The sequence below is a fragment of the Pan paniscus genome, chromosome 12 (assembly GCF_029289425.2).
Source record: "Pan paniscus chromosome 12, NHGRI_mPanPan1-v2.0_pri, whole genome shotgun sequence".
NCBI classification, from domain to species: Eukaryota; Metazoa; Chordata; class Mammalia; order Primates; family Hominidae; genus Pan; species Pan paniscus.
This window is the reverse complement of record NC_073261.2, coordinates 31,797,928-31,821,033: the sequence shown is the minus strand read 5'-3', so window position 1 is coordinate 31,821,033 and position 23,106 is coordinate 31,797,928. Positions and strand designations below refer to the sequence as shown.

The window sequence follows — 23,106 nt, the reverse complement described above, 5'->3', positions numbered from 1 at the left end:
CCAACCTTTGGGAGGCTGAAGTAGGAGGATTTCTTGAGCCCAAGGAGTTCAGGACCAGCCTGAGCAACACAGCAAGATCCTGTCTCTACAAAAAATTTAAAAAATTAGCCAGATGTGGTGGTGCCCACCTGTTGTCCCAGCTACTTGGGAGGCTGAGGTGGGAGGATTGCATGAGCCCAGGAGGCGGAGGCTGTAGTGAGCTATAATCACGCCACTGCACTCCAGTCTGGGTGACAGAGTGAGACCCTAGTTCCAAACAAAATAAAGTTAAAAAATCAAAAAATAAAAACTTATTCCTTGGAACCACAGCACAATGTTCTATAATATGGATAAACCATGGTTGATATAACCACTTTCCTACTGGTAAATATATAAAGTTTGTTTCCAAGTGCTTTCCTGTCACGAGAATTGCTGCCAGGTCATTCTTGCAAGCAGTGAGTGACTTTCTGGAGTAGACACTGGTGGGCGATAGTGTATGAATAGTTTAAATTTTAGTAGATAATGCCTCCAATGTTTTTGTGTAATTGATTTCTTTTTTGTTTGTTTTTGATTTTGTTTTGAACAGGGTCTCACTCTGCCATCCAGGCTGGAGTGCAGTGGCATGATCATAACTCTCTGCAGGCTCAATCTCCTGGGCTCAGGCAATCCTCCCACCTCAGCCTCCCAAGTAGCTGGGACCACAGGCACAGGCCACCACACCTGGCCAATTTTTTAATTTTTTTGTAGAGATAAGGTCTCCCTATGTTGCCCAGATTGGACTTGAACTCCTGGACTTAAGTGATCCTCCTGTCTCAGCCTCCCAAAGTGCTGGGATTACAGGCCTGTGCCACCTTGCCCGGCAGTGGAAAAGTTTTCTAACTGAAATGTTGTACCCTTTCACCATTTCACCATCCAACCAAGTTCTATTTTGTTGGTGTCTTGCTGCTGTCTTAATTTGCACTTCCCAGGCTCTTGCAAAGTTTATTCTCATGTTTATTGACCCCATAAGTGATTGGATTGATTTCTCCGTATGTGATCTTGGACACTCACTGTGAGCTATCTGTGCTTTTCTTATTGATTGTAGGAGTAAGTGTTTTGTAAGTTTCAACATCATTCCATTCTGTTATATGTGTTGAAAGTCTCTACTTCCCATCTATTATCTTGCTTCTTAGTTTTATTCATGGTATCTTTTGTCACACAGAAGCTTTTAAAAAAATCCTGCGTAATCAAATTTATCAATCTCTCTTTTATGGCTTTAAAAAATACATGTGGCCAGGCGTGGTGACTCACACCTGTAATCCTAGGACTTCGGGAGGCCGAGGCAGGAGGATCACCTGAGGTCAGGGGTTCGAGACCAGCCTGGCCAACATGGTGAAACCCTGTCTCTACTAAAAATACAAAAATTAGCTGGATGTGGTGGCGGGCGCCTGCAATCCCAGCTACTCAGGAGGCTGAGGCAGGAGAATCGCTTGAACCCAGAAGACAGAGGTTGCAGTGAGCCAAGATCATGCCACTGCACTCCAGCCTGACCAACAGAGCAAGACTCTGACTCAAAAAATATATATATATATGTGTGTGTGTATATATATGTGTGCATGTGTATATATATGTGTGTGTGTGTGTGTCTCTTTACTTCATTCTGCTCTGTTAAGCTATGATTGACAGATAAAATTGTATATACTTAAGGTATACGATATAATGTTTTGATAAATGTATATATGATATATGTATATATTGTGAAGTGATTACCATAATCAAGCTAATTAACATATCCATCATCTCATATAGTTACCATTTTGGAGGTGTGGTGAGAACATTTAAGATCCACTAGCCTAGCAAATTTCAAGTATACAATACCTTATTATTATTAACTATAGTGGCCATGTTATACATTTAGGTCTTCAGAACTTACTCATCTTATAACTGAAAGTTTGTGCCCTTTGATCAACATCTCCCCATTTTCCCCACCACCATCTCCTAGTAACCACCCTTCTACTCTGTTTCTATGAGTTCAGCTTTTTCGTGTCTGGCTTATTTCATTTGGCGTAATGTCCTCCGGGTTCAACCATGTTGTTGTAAATGACGGGATTTCCTTTTTTTAAGGCTGAAAAATAAATACATATATATAACATTTTCTTTATCCATTCACCTATCAATGGACACTTAGGTTGTTTCCATATCTTGACTATTGTGAATAATGCTGGAGTGAACATAGCAGGGCAGCCATCTCTTCAAGATCCTGCTTCTATTTCCTTCAGATACATACTCAGAAGTGAGACTGTTAGATCATATGATAGTTCTATTCTTAATTTTTTGAGGAACCTGCATACTGTGTTCCTATTTTTTAAGCCATGCAATTGGAAACGCACTGTTTTTCATAATGACTGTAGCAGTCTGTATCCCCACCAGCAGTATATAAGGGTTCCTGTTTCTTCATATCCTCACAACCGCTTGTTATCTTTTGACTTTCTGACATTAGACATTCTAACAGGTGTGAGGTGATATCTCATTGTGGATTTTATTTGCAGTTTTCTTGATGATTAGTGATATTGAACACCTTTTAATATACGTATTGGCCATTGTTATGTCTTCTTTGGAGAAATGTCTATTCAGGTCTTTTGCCCAGTTTTAAATCAGGTTATTTGTTTTTCTAATATTGAGTCATATGAGTCCCTTATATATTTTGGATATTAACCCCTTATTGTATACAAAATATTGCAAATATTTTCTACTGTGGCCTTTTCAGTTTGTTGATTGTTTCCTTTGCTATGCAGAAGCTTTTTAGTTTGATGCAGTCCCACTTGTTTTTGCTTTTGTTACTCATGCTTTGGATGTCATATCCAAAAAATCATTCTTCTAGGAGTTTTACGGTTTCAGGTCTTACATTTAAGTCTAATCCATTTTCAGTTGACTTTTGTGCATAGTGTAAGATAGGGTCCAATTTTATTCTTTTTCATGTGGCTATCCAGTTTTCTCCATACCATTGATTGAAGAGACTGTCGTTTCCCTATTCTGTATTCTTGGTGCTTTGTTGAAGATAAGTTGATCATATATGCATGGGTTTATTTCTGGGATCCTTATTCTGTTTTATGGATCTATTTTTCTGTTTTTTTTTTGCCAGTACCATACTGTATTGATTACTATAGCTTTGTAGTATAATTCAAAATCAGAAAGTGTGTTGTCTCAGCAGGTGCAGTGGTTTGCACCTGCAATCCCAGCTATTCAGAAGGCTGAAGTCAGAGGATCACTTGAGGTTAAGAGTTTGAGACCAGCCTAGGCAACATATTGAGACTCAGTCTCAACAAATAAAAATAAAAAATAAAATAAAATAAAAAGCCAGGCATGGTAGCACATGCCTGGAGTACCAGCTGCTTGGGAGGCTGAGGCAAGAGGATAGCTGGAGCCCAGGAATTTGAGGCTGCAGTGAGCTACGATTGTGCCAGCCTGGATGACAGGGCTAGACTATATACATTTTTAAAAATCCTTTTATCCAATTTCCTGACTTTTGTTGGGCTGCAGGAATTGAAGTTCTATTATTTTTCGCATGATTTGGAATTTATATATTTTATTTGTAGTTCTACATTTTGTTTGTATGTTCTTTACCATACAAATTAAACTTATTTTTTTCTCATTTATATTGTTAAAAATAACTTCTTCCTGGCCAGGTGTGGTAGCTCACACCTGTAATCCCAGCACTTTGGGAGGCCAAGGCGGGCAAATCACCTGAGGTCAGGAGTTCAAGACCAGCCTGGCCAACATGGTGAAACCTTGTCTACTAAAGATACAAAAATTAGCCAGGCATGGTGGCAGGCACCTATAATCCTAGCTACTCGGGAGGCTGAGGCGGGAGAATTGCTTGAACCCAGGAGGCAGAGGTTGCAGTGAGCCAAGATCATAACGTTACACTCCAGCCTGGGCAACAAGAGCAAGACTCTGTCTCAAAAAAACTAAAAAAATTTTAAAAACCCTCTTCTTGATAAGAAAAGAACCTTAGCATGCTTTTTATTTTTGCCATTCCACCCATGTTGATATCATCTGTGGTTTTCATTTCAAATTATTATTAATTTTTTACAATTAACATTTACTTAGATTCAACTTTTTTTGCTTTTAATGGTTACAATCATACTAATTTTTCTTGTTTTTTCTTTTTTCTGAAGTGATTCTTCTAATAATTTGCCTATAAAGTATCTGTTAAATGATAAACTTTGAGTCTTTTTATATCTGAATATTTCTTCATTTTACGCTCACCTTTGAATGAGAGAGTCGCTGTCTGCAGAATTTTAGATTTCAAAATTATTTCCTCATCAAAATGGGGACTTAAGATCTGTGCATAGGCCAGGCACAGTGGCTCATGCCTATAATCTTAGTACTTTGGGAAGCCAACACAAGTGGATCACTTGGGCCCAGGAGTTCAAGACCAGCCTGGGCAATATTGCAAGATCTCATCTGTACTAAATATTAAAAAATTAGTCAGGTGTGGCGGCATGCGCCTGTAGTCCCAGCTTACTCTGAAGGCTGAGGTGGGAGGATCACCTGAGGCCAGGGAGGCGGAGGCTGCAGTGAGCCATGATTGTGCCACTGCACTCCAGCCTGGACGACAGAGTGAGACCTTGTCTCAAAAAGAAAAAAAAAAGATATGTGCATATTATTATAGTAAATATGCTTCAATTAAAGAAAATCCCCCTGAACTTTGAAGATATTGTTCTATTGTCATTCTGTACCAAGTATTGCTGAGAAAAAGCCTACTGATAATGTGATTCTAATTCTTTTGTGTGTGATCTGTTTTGGGGTGTTTTTTTTTTCTTCTTGGGTTTTCTGTTTATCCCTGGTACTCTGAAATGTCACCAGTATGTGTCAAAATGAAAGTCTTTTCTTCACTTATTCTGTTTGGCAACTGGGGGGCTTTTTCAATCTGAAAAGCTATGTCTTTCTTCAATTCTGAGAAATTGTTCTTTTATTTTTATTTCTGGTAGAGATGGGAGTCTTATATGTTGGCCAGGCTGGTCTTGAACTCCTGGCCACAAGCGATCCTCCCACCTTGGCCTCCCAAAGTGCTGGGATTATAGGCATGAGCCACCACGCCCAGCTCTAATCTTTCTTTGAGTTTCTCTTTTGTCCATTTTCTCTATTTTTTTCTTCTGGAATTCACATTGGATGGTTATTTGAACTTCATCTATTCTGTTTATTCTCTTTTTATATATTTCATCTCTTGTTAATTTTGGAATGCATTCTGGTTGATTCCAGATCATTAATACATTTTTCAGCTACATATTTTCTGCTACTCACTCTATCAAATAAGTTATTTTAAATTTTAATAGTCAAGCTTCTAATTCCAAAGGTATCTAGATTTTTCAATGCAATATCCTTTCATATCTGATTATAGTTATCCTAAAGCCCAGGTTTGTATGCTTTATTAACCCTATTTTTTCAGGTATGAACTCCTTTTGCTGTCAGTCCTTTCCATCATGATATTCACTTTTTTCAAATATTTGGCTTTTCTTGGCTGTGAGTTCACCTTTGGATCTGAAATTCCTTGTTAGCCTAAGTGGCCTGCTTGCAGAAAGGTGTAGGACATGCAGCTATGACTTGGTGTACCTGTGTAAAGTGGAATGAAAGGATGGGATGTGCTGCTGGGCAGCATGAGCCAATGGTGAAACTTCCAGATGTGGAAGCTTCCTGCTATCCTTGGGAGCTGTTAATCTCTGGGGCTTTGTCTTGCCTCACACCCAGTTGTTCACCTCTCACTGATCCTGCCCATGGGAAGACACCTCTGTGACTCACTGTGTGGCCTGAGGTGAACGTTCCTGGCTGTCTATTCTGTGAGCCTCTACCAGTCACGGTCAGTCGATCAGGGACCACCTGCGGTTCCCAGTTCACAAGTCCTGAGTTTGAAGCATTCCTAGAGCTGCTCTCACCTTTTGCGGCAGTCCTCTCCTCTGGCACGGTTTCCATATTTAATCTGATCCCACCTGTTTTCCACCTTTTATTGTGGTTTTAGTTCACCAGATTTTCCCTATATTGTTTTATAGGGAAGAAATATATTTGTTTAAATCATTCTGAGCAATGTATAGAGACTTGGAATAAAAGGAAACAACTACATGTGCTCAGTCTATCATCTTGAAATGGAAGTTGAAAAGCTCTTAGTATAGGCTATTTTTTTTTTTTTTTGACAGAGTCTCACTCTGTCGCCCAGGCTGGAGTGCAGTGGCATGATCTTGGCTCACTGCAACCTCTGCCTCTCAGGTTCAAGCGAGTCTTCTGCCTCAGCTTCCCGAGTAGCTGGGACTACAGGCGTGCGCCACCACGCCTGGCTAATTTTTGTATTTTTAGTAGAGACAGGGTTTCGCCATATTGGCCAAGCTGGTCTCACACTCCTGACCTTGTGATCTGCCTGCCTCAGCCTCCCAAAGTGCTGGGATTACAGGCGTCAGCCACCGCACCCAGCCAGTATAAGCTATTCTAACACTTACCACATTGAATATAATTATTTATTCCCCAGTGTTGCTCCCAAGGACATAGGCAAGTCTGTGCTCATACTAAGATGGCTTCTAGAGTCAGATGTTTCAATGTTCTTGGAATTAATTTGATGAATGAAGAAATGATTGCATCAGTGTGGTTATAACAAGGATCTAATTCTTATCCCATCATTTATAAGATGATTCCTTCTACCTGCCCCTCAGTTTTCCTATCTATAAAATTAGAGAAATGTTAGAGATCATTCCTTTCATTTCAGTCTTAAAGAATCCCATATTTCTTGTAGAGCACATGTACTGGTAATGAATTTTCTGTTTTTGTTTATCTGGGAATATCTTAATTTCTTCTTCACTTTTGAAGGACAGTTTTGCTGGATACAGAATTTTTGGTTCACAGTCCTTTTCCTCCAGTACTTACATCATTCCACTGTCTTCTGGTCCCCATGATTTCTGATGAGAAGTTAGTTGTTATTGTGGATAACTTGTATGCAATTAAGTGGTTTTTTTTTTTTTTTGAGGCTTTAAAGATTCCATTGTCTTTGGTTTTTGACAATTTGACTACGATATACCTTGGTGTGGATCTCTTTCAGTTTATCCTTCTTAGGGTGGAGGCAGAGTAGCACATTAGAGTGAGGACCAGCCTTTAAGTAATCCAACTTGGAATTCATTGAGCTTCTTGGATGTATAGATTAATATTTTCAGAAAATTGGCCAGGCGTGGTAGCTCACGCCTGTAATTCCAACACTTTGGGAGGCTGAGGTAGGTGAATTACCTGAGGTCAGGAGTTCAAGACCAGGTGGGCCAACATGGTAAAACCCTGTCTCTACTAAAAATACAAAAATTAGCTGGGCCTCGTGGTGCACACCTGTAATCCCAGCTACTTGGGAGGCTGAGGCAGGAGAATTGCTTGAACCCGGGAGGCAGAGGATGCAGTAAGCTGAGCTCTCACCACCACACTCCCACTTGGGTGACAGAGTGAGATTCTGTCTCAAATATATACATATAGATATATATATAGATTTTTTTTTTCCCTAGAAAATTTGAAAACTCTTTGGACTTTACTTATACAATTTCTTTCTTCCCCCTTATCTTCCTGTTCTCTTTCTGGTACTCCCTTTACATGTATGTTGGTGCATTTGACAGTGTCTCATAGGTCTCTGGGGCTTGTTCATTCTTCTTTTTTTCCTTCTATACCTCAGACTAAATCATAATCATCTCTATTAACCTGTCTTCAAGTTCATTGATCCTTTCTCCTGCCAGCCTAAATCTGCTATTGGACCCCGCTGGTATTAGTGAATTTTTCTTCAAGTATTGTACTTTCCAACTCCAGAATTTCTATTTGGTTGGTTTTTTATCTTTCTGATAGATTGATATTCTGTATTTGGTGAGACATGATTGACATACTTAAAAAAATTTTTTTAGACATGGCTTCCTTTAGCTCACGGAACATATTCATAACAGCTGATTTAAAGGTTTTGTCTAGTAAATCTAACATCAAGGCTGTCTCAGGGACAGTTTCTAGTGACTGATTTTTTCCTGTGCATAGGCAATACTTTCTTATTTCTTTGCAGATCTCATAATTTTTCTTTAAAAACTAGAGCTCTTTAGGTAATATAATTTGGAAGCCCTGATAATCAGACACTCACTCTTCCAGGGCTTGTTGTCATTGCCAGTTTGTTGCTGCTGTTTCTGTGGGGCTTTTGTTGTTGTTGTTTTTCTGTTGTTTTTTGCTCACTTTCCTGGACTAATTCTGTAAAGTCTACACTCCTTGTAATGTGTAGCCAACTGAAGTCTCTGCCCAGTTAGATTAGTGGTCAGCTAATGATCAGACAGAGATTTCCTTAAATGCCTTGAGCTAGTAAATCTTTTGACAAGGAGCTCTGTTTGTGGGTTGGGGCACACCTTCAATGCTCAGGAAGTTTCTAACTCTGCCTTACCCTTCGCTTCCTACTTTCACAGGGCCTCAAGGTCAGCCAAAGTGAGAGATTGGGGTCCTCTTAGTCTTTCCTGAGTGTGTACACAGCCTTGTAGATCCCCAGCAGTATATCATAACTTTTCAAAGTTCTCTACGGACGTCTCATTTCACAGATCTTCCTTTTAAATCTCTGGCCAGGCTCTTGTTTGCCTCAGCTAGTATCACAGACTTAGGCAGCTGTAATGTTAAACAATTGAAACTGATTATGCTTGGCAAATGTCCCAGGGATAGGGGTTTCCCATGGAGAGGGCCCCAAGTAGGGTTAAAGAATGACAACGCCCTGTAAATGAAACTTTTCCAGAGAACGAAGATGTAAGTCAGATAGTGACAATAGTCTAGGGATGGAGCTTCCCGAGGAGCTCCCAACTGAGTCTGTCCATCCACCCTGAGTGGCTTCAAGGCTGCTGGTTTTCAGGACTACTGTGGAGCTAGAGGCAGAGGGATGGGAGGAGTTAACCACACAAATCCCACTGTTCTTACCAAAGTACAGCAGTTTATCTCAGATAAGCATCCTTCAGATTATTGTTAGCCTCTGGTTAATTTCTAGAGTTCTGAAAAAGTTGATTTTGGTAATTTTGCCAGTATTTTTGTTGTTTTTATGGAACAATGGGTTTACAGAAGTCCTTCCTTACTCCACCATTCCAGAAGGTCCACCTCTGGTTAGAGATGTTTTCTAAAATCAGTCTTTCTAGATGTTACCCAATAAGGTAGTGTTCACTGGAATTAGGATTAAAGTACTGCCCTCACCTTGAAGCTATCTGGGCATAGGGGGAAAAATAAGACATTTAAAGGATGAAAACACTTGCTTTAGGATCCATAGAAATCATTCCAAAGTATTGGGGTGATTGGAGGCCCTTGGTAAAAGTCAGTGGGCTACCGGGACTCACACAAGGCCCCTGACAACCATTCCAGTGCACTCTTGGGAACTTCCCCTGGAGATGCCTTTTCCAGGGAAAGGGAGCTGCCAGTTTTGAGTCCTTCTTCTAAGTTAGAAGTTGAATGTTCATGCTCCTCACAACTTACCAGCAAGAAAATTATCCTACTTCCATTTTACAGATGATGAAACTGAGGCTCACGGAGGTCAACTCACATGCCCCAGGTCAGAGCACTTGTGGGTGGTAGTGAGGGGATCCCACTCCAGAGTGAAAGATACTCAGGTGTCATCAAATCCAGCATCCTGACCTTCTGTTTGGCTATGCGATGGGCAGAAAGGCAGTGTGTGGAGGTGCCCATACTTTCCATTTGGGGCACAATAGTTTCGGATTCCCTTCATATAGCCCTCTCCCCCAGGAGTGGCCTCCCCAGCAGCCACAGAGCAGGGGACAACAGCAAAGTCACAGGCACAGCTTGCCACTGCCAGACACCTGCTGAGGTGGGCTCCCAGGCCGGCCAACTCCTGCCTTCAGTCGGGGGTCAGAGCCTCCAGGCAGTGCCCCAAAATCAAGGGTGGCAACGGCGAAAAGTCTGGTTGGGACTTAAGGACTGGGATTATAAGACTACCCCCTTCATGTGCTCAGTCCATGGGCCCGAGTGCCCAGAGGCCCACCCAGGCCACCTACAAGCCCAGATTGTGGGGAAGACAGAATGGCATGTCTCCAAATGCTGCATCATCCCGAACAGCCCACAGCTCCTACCCCACTCCCAGACTGCAAGCAAGAGGATACAGGCACTACAAAATCATTCAGGAAACACAAACTTTATTTTGATATCTCAGAAACTGGCAAGGAAATTACCACAGTGACAACAATACACTTTCATGTTTTAAATCATCTTCAGATGCATGGTCTCTCTGGGACCTCATGACCACCCTGAAAGGGAGGCAGGGCGGGTAACTACAGATCCACTCTACTGGGGACTTGTAGGAGGCAACCCAGCTTCCACGTGGAACTTTATACATTCCATGCAGATACCTCCTGCTTCAAGTCCAGGTTCTTCAATACCCAGGAGGTACAGGGCTTCACCAGACACAACAGATACCTGAACTCCCTCAGACGTAAAACTGATTGGGGATTGGGCCACCCCATCTCTAAACAAAGCACCCCATCAGAAGGATAGTTCTGGCATGGACAGAAAGAGGGGTTTTTCCTTGCTATCCTGTTGGGGAACAGGTGGAGGCAGCAGACAGCACCTCCCTGCCTTCCTCTCTCTGCCCCACCTCTTGCTAATCAGCCTTTCTGACTCTTCCCCAGAAAGAAGGTAGGGCTGCGCCTCCTTCCTCTGCAGGGGCCAGACTCAGATCTAGGCCCGGGCTGCCACTCATACTGGGAAGCCTCCTTTCATGAGCCTTCCTCAACCCTCAGAGCAGGAGGGCCCTGCGCAGGGGCTACCGCCTCTATCTGCCAGCGGCACACAGGGCACTTGGCCGTATCGCTGAAGACCCGCCAGGCACAGTATCTGCAGAAGTATGTGTGGCCGCAGGGCACAAGGCGGGTGTTGGCAGCGTGATAGAAGCAGATGGCACACTCCTCTCCTGGTGTGGCTGGAAGAGGGAACAACACAGGTCAGGGCACATGGGGGAAGGGGTGGGCAACCCGCTCACAATGTGACCACAGAGAATGACAGAGAAACATGTAGCTATATTTTGAAGACTGTTACCTAGTGAGGAAATGCTTACAGTGTAATCAAGTGAAAAAAAAGGGGGAAGAAAACCATTTTATATATATATATATTCCAATTCCAATTTAGAGAGAAGGAAAACACAGCACAGACAAGTCCGTATATACACACATGTCTATATCGATGACCGAAAATACTGGGAGGAAATCCACCCAAGAGGTAATGGGTGCTTTTTTTTAACTTTCCTCTTTATCCTTTAATCTTTTTTTATTTTTTAGAGACAGTCTCACTCTGTCATCCAGGCTGGGGTACAGTGGTGTGATCACAGCTCACTGCAGCCTCAGCCAGCTGGGCTCAAGCCATCCTTCCACCTCAGCCTCCCGAGTAGCTGGGACCACAGACATGCACCAGCACACTCAGCTAATTTTTGTACTTTTTGTAGAGACAGGGTTTCGCCATGTTGCCCAGGCTGGTCTCAAACTCCTGGGTCCAAGCGATCCTCCTGCCTCGGCCTCCCAAAGTATAGGGATTACAGGTGTGAGCCACTGCACCCCACCTATCCTTTCATCTTTATTTCCATCGGCAAAGCATTTACAATGAATGTGGATGACTTTTTAAAGCAAGAACAAAATAACACTGTCTGTTCATAAAAGTGCTCTTATAACTCACAGAGTAGGCAAATGCTCTCGAAGGCAGAGACGCCAGGTTGCTTTTAGGTTTCCAGTAGGCAGAGCCAAATCTTTTGGCCCAAAGCCTGTGAGAGACTTGAATGAACAACCAGTAGGACGTGGGGCTTCTCCCTCCACTCCCACGTGCTGGATTCCCGGGGAGTCCCTGATTCTTGGGAAGGCACTCACCTTTGGGCTCAGGCACAGCCTTGTTGCTGAGGTCCCATGGCATGGCTGTTGGGAGCCGGCTGGCTGTGGGATCTGAGGCAGAGAGAGAAACTCAGGTCCAGGACGGCAAGCCCAGGTGCCCCCATCCCCGCCCCTGGCCCCGCAGCAAAGTGTCTGGTCTCCTTTCTTTCCTGGGTTGCAATGCTGAGCCCCCATCCCCAAATTTTAAGACCCTGTCCTGGCCATCCCTTCCCCAGCTTGACCCAGCTGAGAATCCGAGACTCCTTGGGGCTGGAGATTCCTCCTCCTGAGCCACCTTCCTTCAGGCCCCTCTTCTTTGCCCTCCAGCCGCTGCCTGAGTGGAGACCCTCAGCCGAGCCACATTCCCAACCCAGATGGGCATCAACATCTCCCAAGAGCCTGGACAAACACAGGTTCAGGGCTCCACTCCAGACCCAGCAAATCAGGTGCTTCAGGTGTGAGGCGCTGGCAGCTGTGACAAATGGTTTTAACAAATTTGCTGGCAGGAGGCGGGGAGTGGACCACCACCCGGCCCAGGAATGCCAATATTTCTTGTTATGGGTATTACTGCCTCTCTGTGCTCTCCTGAAATCCACCTTCTTCTGGGGTGGCTAAAGGGATGGCTCTCTTTTCCCCCCCACTGACTGAGAGGCTCAGCTTTCTCCCTGCAGGCACTCTCCATGCGCACCTCTAGCCTCACCTGTGTGTTCCCTTTGCTTGCCACCTTTGTATCTAGTGAACTCCTATTTAGGCTGCAAAGCCAGCCCAAATGTTTCTTCCTTTGTAAAAGGAGATGGGCACTCTAACAGGTGTTTGAGTAACAGATGGTGTGAGTGCTGGTCCTATCTGCTTATCATTCTTTAGGGACAAGACTGCCCTCCCTACGACTGAGCTTTGTCTATCTGGCGTCTCCAGTGCCCATCTTCACAGCTAACACTGGGCAGGGGCTGATGGAATAACTGAATGTGAACGTTCTTCCTGTGGCTCTGGATCGGTGTGGGGTGCCACTGGAGCCCCCATCTCCCCACCTCCCCTGCGGGGTCCCCATGGTCGCCTCACCCAGCAGCTCGATGGCCTTAGTGGTCCCGTACACGTCCATCACGGCCCAGAGCGGGGCGCCGACGGGCACGCCCTCACGCAGCAGGAGCCGGCAGCCGGCGTTGACCTTGGCGAAGAGGCGGCCGCGGCGGTCCACCCAGAAGCGGACCACGTCCCCAGTGAGCGCGCAGCCCTCAGGCAGCACGGCCGCCCACGTCGGGCTCTGCTCCTCCAGGTCGGGGCACACGAAGGGCGGCAGGCTGGGTACGGACACGCACGCGGGGTCCAGGCGCGTGAAGCCCACGCGGAGGCCGCCGCACCAGCCGCTCTCCTCCCGCAGCACTCGCAGCGCCACACGCTCGCCCAGGCGCACCGGCCGCTGGCTGAACACGATGCCGTCGTGGAACGTGGTGCGCCTGTGCGCGATGCAGCCACGCGTGTCCAGACGCACCTGTGCGCCCTTGGCCTCGGCATGGAAGCGAAGTGCCTCTCGGGGCGCCTTGGCGTCTGTGGGTTGAGGATGGGGAGTGTCAGTGCTAACCGGGTCTGGACCCACCAGCTCCCCAGAGAGCCCCCAGTATCCCAGAGTCCCTCACACCTGGGAGCACCTTGACCTTCCCCTAGGGACCATTTCCACCTCTCTCGGTTCCTGCAGGGTTGTTATGAAAACTATAGGAACTGATGTCTCTTTGCGCTCTTCCTGCGACCAATCTAGTAATGGTTATTATTGTTCAAGAGAAAGAGTAGGGTTAGTCAGGCATAAATATCTATATATTTGTTATACACGGCTTTTTTGTTTGTTTTGTTTTGTTTTGTTTTCAGAGATGAGTTCTTGCTGTGTTGCCCAGGCTGGTCTTGAACTCTTGGCCTCAAGTGATCCTCCTGCCTCTGCCTCCCAAAGCGCTAGGATTACAGGCATGAGCCACTGCGCCCAGCCCATACGTTTATTCCATATGCACCTAAAAATGACGGAAGAGGAGACAGACAGATTCGCTGACTGTGGTCTGCTCCAGGAGGCTGTCTGCTATTCCCTCTCTGCTTGTCTCTCTTGTTTTCCCATGGGGAACTGCATCACTTGTGAAGACCATGGCCCCCAGCAATGGTGACATCCTTGTCCTGGGAGAGAAAGGGGCTTGGCTGCTCCCCACAGAGTATAGGTGCAGGCTGGAGAGGAAGTCCCAGGTTAGCCCCTCAGAATCCTGGGTGGGGTCCAGCCTGGCTCTGGCATGGGCTCTGAAACCAGGGGACTTCCCATAGGACTCTGCCTGGCAGTCAGAAGGGGAAAGCACCTCACTGAGCAGCCCTTCCTCTCCACTCAGCCTGCAGGAAGCTGGTGGGGCTTCCTACCCCAGAACTGCCTTAGCCGGCCTTGCCCCTCCCCTCCTGGTCCTGCTCTTTCTGGGCTGGGGGAGGGAGGCTGGCTGGCTGTTTGCTGTTGAAAATAAAAGGCGAATTCAATCAGAACTTAAGCCAGACCCCATCCTAAGGAGCAAGGCCACTCCCCTCCCAGATCAGGTCACACTCCCCTGGCAAGGCAGGCACTCTGACTACACACAGGTTTACACCCTCTAGCGGAGCCCAGGGCCAGGAGGCTCCATCTGGTCAGGCACCAGGACATGTTTGCGGTGACAGTGACTCTGTCCCTGACTTCCACAGGCCAAAGGTAAGCCTACCTGCAGTGACCTTTCCCCAGCATTAAAGACCAGTGCTCACCGTGGCCTTGGGACTCTCACAGAGCCCTGTGTATCCGCATTCACCCCTCGCCTGTGCCCCGCCCGTGCCTTCCCATGATGCACTCATCCCTTCCCGAGAATCCCAGCAGGCCTGCCCAGCTCCCCGTGCCTCAAGGCTGCACCTAGGCAAGGAGAAGTCCCAGAGCCAGCACACATGGAGAGCCGGAGCCAGGCTGGGGTCCCTGACATCAGTGAACCTGACCTTGTGCCCATGGTTGAGGCTGCTCCATGGAGGGCAGTGGGACACCAGCTGGGCCATGGCTAACACCCCCATTCCAGGCCTGCCCTGCTGCTGGCCCAGGCAGGTCACTGTCCTCCAGGGCCCAGCCTCCTCACCCACAAACGGCAGTGAAGTGCATGTCCAGCAAGGCCAGGAGTCTCAGGACACCTGTCTGGAGTCCTGTTCACTGCCTACCTGGCCAGGCATGGGGCTGGGGGTGACAGGGCAAGCAGGGCCTTTTGGCACAACCAGCCACAATCTAGGAGGGCAGAGGCCAGCCCTTTGGCTGGGTCACTGCCCATCCCTGAGGTGGGAACTGGAGAGAAGCCCTGGAGTGGGCTTGGCAAGAGGCTGGAGCAATGGCCCTGGACGAGGGGCGGTGCCAGAGATGGTGGCCGGCATCCGAGCCCTCTCTACAAACTGCCACACCCAATCCTGCTGCCATCCTAAGAGGCAGACAGTGGGCAAGTGGCTAGCCCCACCCCACAGCAATCAGGGGCAGAACTAGGGTTGATGAGGAGTTCTCCCAGCCTCACCTAGTGCAGCCCCTACAGGGAAAGGGGAACCCCTGGGGTCAGGGGAGCTGGAGCCCTGTCATGCTCAGCACCATGGGCCTAGATGGGAACCAGCAGAGATGAGCCCGTGCTCATTGGGGATGGAGTTTCCACCCCACCCTCTAGGCAGGTGCCCGGGACAGAGGCTGGCTCCATGCAGGACTGGCTCTGGGGGCAAGGAGGGGTGGAGGACGGCAGGTGACCTCACTCCTCCATCCACTTCCTGGAGGGAGTAGGGAACTGGCTGGCTGGAGGCAGTCCAGGGAGGAGGGGAACTCCCCCGGAATGGCCTTGAGGGTGCATGAGGCCCTGGGAGCCCTTGAGAAGCAGGCCTTGCCCTGGAGGATAATTTGACAGTTTGCAAAGCTCCCCGATCCCTGCTTCAGGAGCCTTCTCAGCAGCCCTGTATGGAGCTAAGTCCTCATGTCACCAGGGCTGATGGGTGCCGAGGGGACGTGGTGGCTGCACAGGTCATTCCGCAGCCGGGGCACCTAAGCAGCCTCCTCTGTGCTGCTCACTCAGGCTCCGCCCCCTACCTCGGGCAGCCCCCTGGGACCTGGCAGGGCAGCAAAAGGTCCCTTAGGGCACAGCCTCTCATCTATGAAGACTCTTGGTCTGTCTGCATGGTCATGTCAGCTATTCACTGTGCACCACTAAGGCTGAGTGGGGCCGAAACCCACCCCCGACCCACCAGCCTGGCAAGGGCCCACAGGACCGTGTCCACCTACTTCACACAGGGCTCTGTGCCTGGGTCTGGAGCAGGGTCGGGGTGGCCTGACGGGTGTGATCACCACCTCCACTCCACCTGCCTCCTCCCACGAGGCCTGCAGGGGTCCTCCCACACTTTGACCCAGGCAGCCCGGGACACCCCACTCCCAGGGTGGGGAGTGGCAGAGGTGGGCATAGGCCACATGTGGCTCTCCAAGCAGACCTGTCCCCAGTGGCTGGGCTGGCACAGGGTTCAGATCATCCTGGTGCCCAAGCACCCTCACACCTAGAGGCAGCCGCTCTTTCTATGGGTCCTGTTTGCAGGCAGGACCCTGAGCTCAGAGAAGCTGAGTGCCCTGCCCATGGGCAATCTCTCCAATTACTCCACCTGCCCCGGGGTCCCCACTGCTGAGGGGGTGGACTGCCTGCGGGCTAAACAGGGCCTCTGGGGTGTCTCTACTCCAGGACAGGTAGAGTCAGATTCCAGATTCTCTAAGGTCTTGGAATCTGAGTGGGGCAGGGGCGGCCCCTTGCTCAGCAAGAGCCTCTAGGGATCTCCATCCTCACCACTCCTCCAGGTGTCAAGCCTTTCGGGGTGTCAGGCACCCATAAGCACTTTGCAGCCTCTTTTTCTCCTCATCCCGCCTCGGGGGAAGCCCTCAGAGCTTGAGAAGGCTGTGCTAGTCATCTGTGTTTTTGCAGCCAGAAAGTGGGGGATCCCAGCGCTGCTCCTGGCTGCTTCACTCTCATGCCACCTCCTTTAAGGCCCATCATTTCCCTGCCAAACACCATTACTGTGACAGCAGCAGTGGCTCTTGGCACAGCCAACTACTAGTCTGTGAGCCCATGGTGCCCACCAGGGGACAGAGGACCCTGAGCCCAGGCTCCCAGCTCTTTACCTGGGAGGGTAGGTCCAGAGATGCACAACCCCAATAGCTGGTGCTGAAAGACCAGGTCCTCAAGGCCGGGTGCGGTGGCTCATGCCTGTAATCCCAGCACTTTGGGAGGCCGAGGCGGGTGGATCACGAGGTCAGGAGATCGCGACCATCCTGGCTAACATGGTGAAACCCCTTCTGTACTAAAAATACAAAACAAAATTAGCCGGGCGTGGTGGTGGGTGCCTGTAGTCCCAGCTACTCAGGAGGCTGAGGCAGGAGAATGGCGTGAACCCAGGAGGCAGAGCTTGCTTGCAGTGAGCTGAGATCACGCCACTGCACTCCAGCCTGGGCAACAGAGCGAGACTCCGTCTCAAAAAAAAAAAAAAAAAAAAAAAAAGACCAGGTCCTCTATCTCCCCCGCATATGGCTCTTCCACTACGGGACACCTGTGGCCTCAGGTGAGGCTTGCAGAGAACCTTTGTGCCTATCACTCTTTTGATTTGTGCTTTTGATTTTATAAAGATCCCTGTAAGCCAGCAGGCATCGTCCCCGGCCTGGAGATGTAGAAACTGAGGCCCAGGGACAAAGTGACTTACCCAAGGTCCCATAGCTCAACTTGGCAGAACTGGGACCCCACCAGCCCCCTAAACTTTACACTGACCACATCTCTACTCCAGCAATGACACAGAGCACCCTCTGCTACCTGTACCCCAGTCCAGAGACCAAGCTCCAGGCTTGCAGGAGGTCTACTTACTGGCCTCGAAGCAGAGCTGGGCACCCATCAGTCTAAGGTCCTCGGGCACAGGTCCCCAGGTCTAGAAGGAACTGCCTGGAGAAGGCCAGTGGACAGGTTACCAAAGATTCAGCAGGTCTGCTTTTTATGGGCCAGAGATCACGTTACAAAGTTGATGATTAATTCAATGGTGCTGTCATGTGTTACTATATCCAGGGGATTTCCCAGTGATTTCTCTTGACTCGCAGCCTGACCTGCTGGTGCTGGCCGGCCTAAGAGAAGGAAACAGGAATGGGGGACTGGCCTGGGTAGGTCTTACGGTAGCCTTCTTTCTCACTTCTGACCAGTCTCAAGCTGGCTGTGCATTGTAATGGTCCAAGCATGTTAATAAATACCTATGTCCAGCCCCGCCCCCAAAGACTCCGGTTCCACTGGCCTAGGGTGGAACCCAGGCATCGGGAGTTTACAGAGCAACGCAGATGATTCTAATGTACAGCCAGGATGGAGATTCACTGCAGCAGACCCTGGCACACAGAAGGAACTCAATCTGTGTTGCTGAAGCAGATTGAATTGGATTTGCTGTATCCCAGGACCTGGGAAATTGTGCACCTCCAACAGAGAGGAGGGGTAAAGCAGACAGAAGAGGAGAGGAGCTGATGGTCCCTCCAGCCTTTCCCACTGGAATTTCTGGGAATTCCACTTTCCCAGAACTGCCACAAAATGCAAATAGCCCTACAGACGGTCACTGCAAAGGTCTAGCTCCCAATGTGTTAGCACTGGAAAAGAAGCCAAAGGTATTCTAGCCCGTCAATATTTATTTCGGTTAGGAAAACTGAGGCTCATGGAGGGAAGGTGGCTTACTCTAACCTAGTGCTCCTCACTCACATTGCAACATACTCTCAAATCTCCTGGGGATCTTGTTAAAATGCAGATTGACTCAGAAAGCCTGAGGCCCTACCTGAGATATGTGGACCCGACTTTTTTTTTTTGAGACAGGGTCTCACTGTCATTCAGGCTAGAGTGCAGTGGTGTGATCATGGCTCACTACAACCTCAAACTCCCAAGCTCAATTGATCCTCCCACCTCAGCCTCCTGAGTAGCTGGGATCACAGCTGCACTCCACCATGCTCAGCTAATATTTCTGATATTGTGAAGACAGGTCTAGCTATGTGGCCCAGGCTGGTCTCAAACTTCTGGCCTCAAGCAGTCCCCCCATCTTGGCATCCCCAGGTGCTGAGATTACAGGCATGAGCCACCGCACCTGGCCAAGTGGACCCCACTTTCGGGGGCAAGGGCCTGGTGGGTTTGGAGCCTTGTGAGTGCCCTGACCCTCAACCTGTGGGCTAAGCCCCTCCCAAGACCCCAGATCAAGGCCACAATCAGTGACTGCTCGGCTAAGGGATGGCTAGTGCCAGGTACGTCTCCACCTTAGTGCAGGCTGCCTTGGGTGGTTCCCCAGAGCGCTGCAGCCATGCATCTTGTTAATAAATCACACTCTCATGAGAGGTATGTATGGCATCTTATCAGGGAAGTCAACTCTGAGCCTCACACTGTCTGGAAAATTACCTGGCAAGCTATGGCCCTCAGGCCACCCAAAGCCAGCAGGCTGGGGTGGTATAGTTGCATCAGTGGGACCTTGGGCCATGAGGCAGCTGGGGGGCAGAGGAGGTCATTCTGAGGAGCTAAAGCCTGCCTAAAGCCTCCCATCCAGGGTACAGGCATACCCGCCACACACTCTGTGTTTGTTTATTGAACAAACTGCCAGGGTTCAGGACATGCCACCCCAAAATATGGCACTTTGGCATTTAAGAAAACAGCAGAAGCAGGAAGGCCTCGCTCACCTTCCCTTTGCCCGAATCCCCTGAAGTAGGGCCATGAGGCCATAAGACCCATCCTTACCTCTGAAGACACAGGGACAGAGAGAAGAATCTGAACAGGCTGGCCGACTCTCCCCGGTTTATTACCCCTTCCCCCTTTAGCCAATCACTTCTCCACGATGCCCACTCTTCATGAAACCAACGCATAAAAATACATGTCTCCATTTCTTTGGGTCTTCATTTCCAAAGGCCCCTGTGTCATGTAAAATTTACATGAAATAAATTTGTGTGCTTTTCTCTTGTTGACCTGTCTTTTGTTATAGGTGTCCTAGCCATGAACCGAGCAATGGGTGGGGAAAGATTTTACTTTTGTACTTTTCCTCCCCTGCAGAATGCTACCGTTTTTGTTGTTGTTGTTGTTGTTATTGTTGTTGTTGTTGTTGTTTTTGAGACGGAGTCTCGCTCTGTGGCCCAGACTGGAGTGCAGTGGCACGATCTCGGCTCACTGCAACCTCTGCCTCCCAGGTTCAAGCAACTTTCCTGCCTCAGCCTCCCAAGTAGCTGGGACTGTGGCGCTCTCCATGACGCCCAGTTAATTTTTGTATTTTTAGTAGAGATGAGGTTTCACCATGTTGGCCAGGATGGTCTCCATCTACTGACCTCGTGATCCACCCGCCTCGGCCTCCCAAAGTGCTGGGATTACAGGCGTGAGCCACCGCTCCTGGCCCGGAATGCTACCGTTCTAAGTCCAGAACTTACCTGATAGTCCTCATGGCAACTCCTCAAAAAGGTCCTGTTTATTGTAATCATTTCCATTATACACGTGGGGAAACTGAGGCACACGACAGTTACGCAGCTTGTTCAGCTCACTAGGCATGACGTGACAGGCTGGGACTGGCCCAGGTATCGTGGCTGGAGACCATCTGCCTTGCGCCCCTCCACGGCCACTCGCCGCGGAGACTCCGCCCCTTGGAAGTGCCCCCTAATTAGGAATATCTCCTCCACTGGACTGCGCGGGCACAGAGCAGATTTGTAGATAGGCCTAACTGGCTGCTGAGTGTCAGTTGGAGGCTGCCCCGCAGTAGATGTCACCCGCCAGCCCCGCTGCAAACCTTTGCTCTGAGACGGGCGGGCCCGTGCCCTCGAGCGCGGGGCGGTCTCCGCTGTGCCGAGACTGAGGCGGCCCCTGCTGGCGGCGGTCAGTACTGCAGGAGGCGCCGAGGGCCCGGGAGCCCCCAAAGCCGGGAGGGGCGCCCCAGAGGGAGGTGAGCGGCGCCGAGGCTCACTATACCGCAGCTCCCACACACCCGTCTCCCAGGGTGGGTGGTAGCCTCACTGGGACCCCTCTGTTGCAGTCGGCCTCTCTTGCCCAGAGCCCCATCACTACACATGTCTTCACGCAGGTTATCTCTCAAGACTCAACCCGCGCTCCGGGAAGAGCCTGGCACACGAGGAAGCCACTGCTGCCCCGCGCCCACTCCAGCGTGCGGCCCAGCGGGACCGGGAGCCCAGCCCAACCTGGGGCACTGTCAGGCAGCCCGGTCCCTCGTGGTCCCTGCCATTAAGGCCCAGGGACGCCTACCTATGACACTTGCCAGCCCTCATCCGTTCCCCGCCGGGCCAAAATCTCAGAGGGCAGGGGCTGCCCTGCCTAGAAACCAGCCCCAGAACATCAGGGCCGCGGGCGCTGTGGGCGGTCGGCCAGGGCGCGCAGGGGCCAAACAGGGCAGCGTTGGGAGCTTTTGCACAAGGCACCCCTCTGCCAGCCTCATGGCCCAGCCATGCCACCCCCGTGAACCAAGTGTGCTGGCCCACAGCAGCGCTCTGCACAACAGCCCCAGCCTGGAAACAAGCGAATGTCCACTGCTGTCCACCTCACCCTCAGCTGGGGGAGCTGAACTGCTCAGATCCCCGGGAATGCAGGGCCCATTCCCCGGAGGCCAAGGCCAGTGTCCCACCCACACCCAGTCCAGGCCTATGCTTCCCCGGGTCTGCCGCCTAAGCAGCCCTGTCCCTGATCTCTGTCTCAGAGGCTGCTCCCGGCCCAGCTTCCCACAACCATCAGCAGGACCTAAACTGCCACATATGCGCGCCATGGAATACTGTGCCAATGACAACAAATTACTGCTACCTGCAACGACGTGGATAAACCTCACAGCCGTGAGGCTGATGTAAGGGAAGACCCAAAGAGCACCGCGTGCTGCCATTCATAGGAAGTTCAGGCAAAACCCATCCGTGGTGTTCGAAGCAGGACAAGGCTGCCTTTGGGAGGTAGTGATCGGCAGGGACACGGGAAGCCTCTGGGGAGCTGGAAACGTCCTGCACCTTGATCGTGGTCACACAGGTGTGTAGATGTACAAAAAACCCTTCCAATCGGACCCTCAAATCATACATAAATTGCGTCTTCGTGTTATGTTGGCTAAGCCCTTCCAGCCCTAACAATGTCGTTCTGGCGGAGCTGGTGAGTCAGGGAGCATCCACGCCGCCTGGGAAGACCGGCTCTGGAGGCTGGAGGGCTTGACCAGCACTGCCACCCGGTGGCCGGCAGCGGAACTGACCACAGGCCTGGTGCCCTGGAGGGAATGGGCCACAAACGCTCCGCCAGGACTGCAACTGTGTCCTAGGCGCCGCCCTCAGCCACCAAGTCGGCCTGCCTCTCGAGCACCCAACAACTCCAACAAGCCCTCTGGACCAATAGCTGCAGCCCCCACGGGGCCTTGGGGGTGGGAGGGAGGAGAGGGAGGCCAGCCTGTAGCACAGTACCAGCCCAGAGTTATTAACAGGTCTGTGCTGTCACTTCCGCTCTGCTGCGGTCCTCCTGGGTCCTGATTCTGCCGGGCGCCTCCACAGCCTTCCTCCCTCCTGGTTCTCCCCGCCAGCAGCCAGCACGGGAGCGCCCACTGGGCATGAATGGGGAGCCTGCCAGAGAGGGGAGCTGGGGGAGAGAGGCACAGCTTCCAGGCCTGGCGTGGCTGCTCATGCCTGTGCGTGAGGGAAGGGTCAAGGGAAAGGTGTGCCCTCTCTTCTTTTGGTTTCTTGTTTTCCTTTTTCCCGTGCCCCCTCACCCCATACACAACTGTCAGGGTGTCTGTCCTGGAAAGACACCTGGTACCTGCCCTGGTGGTGCCTGCCCTGTGTGGAGTGTGTGTATGCGTGTGCATGCGTGTGTGCGTGTGCATGCGTGTGCATGTGTGCATGCATGTGTGTTCAACAGGAATTGATTTAGTGCCTGCTATGTGCCAAGCACTGTCCCAGTTCTGGGTAACCAGAGATTGAAGGAAACCCAATCCTCATCCTTCAGCCACTTTGTGCATGCCCTGGAATTTAGGTAAGTGCTACAAGAGGGCCAAACTGAGGGCTGGGAAAACCAGCGGTGTCGAGGGGTTGTTATGCCCAGGGAATGGGTGAAGGTTTTGTGGAAGAAGAGTTATTAAAATTGTGCCCTGAAAGGTAAATAGGATTTCAACAGCCAGGAAAGGAATGAAAGGCATTTCAGGGAGAAGGAATACACACACAAAAGCATAGGAACGGAGACATGATCTGTGCTGTATGGTTGTATCAGGTAGGATTAGGATTGCTTGCATG

General features: G+C 49.8%; 1 protein-coding gene across 2 annotated transcripts; it reads right to left on the bottom strand.

The window, feature by feature from the left end:
- Positions 1 to 10,107: 10,107 nt before the first annotated feature.
- NEURL3 (neuralized E3 ubiquitin protein ligase 3) lies at positions 10,108 to 21,996 on the bottom strand. Of its 2 annotated transcripts, none has more exons than XM_034953763.3 (4): positions 21,653 to 21,996; positions 12,900 to 13,385; positions 11,841 to 11,912; positions 10,108 to 10,906 (listed from the first exon to the last, which is right to left on the bottom strand). In XM_034953763.3, exons 1-4 carry the CDS (start codon positions 21,726 to 21,728, stop codon positions 10,704 to 10,706), a joined length of 837 nt encoding a protein of 278 aa, XP_034809654.1. In that variant the 5' UTR covers positions 21,729 to 21,996; the 3' UTR covers positions 10,108 to 10,703. The 2 variants fall into 2 exon arrangements, with proteins under 2 accessions (XP_034809654.1, XP_034809656.1); XM_034953765.4 differs by lacking the exon at positions 21,653 to 21,996 and adding an exon at positions 17,726 to 18,207.
- Between the last annotated feature and the right edge of the window lie 1,110 nt (positions 21,997 to 23,106).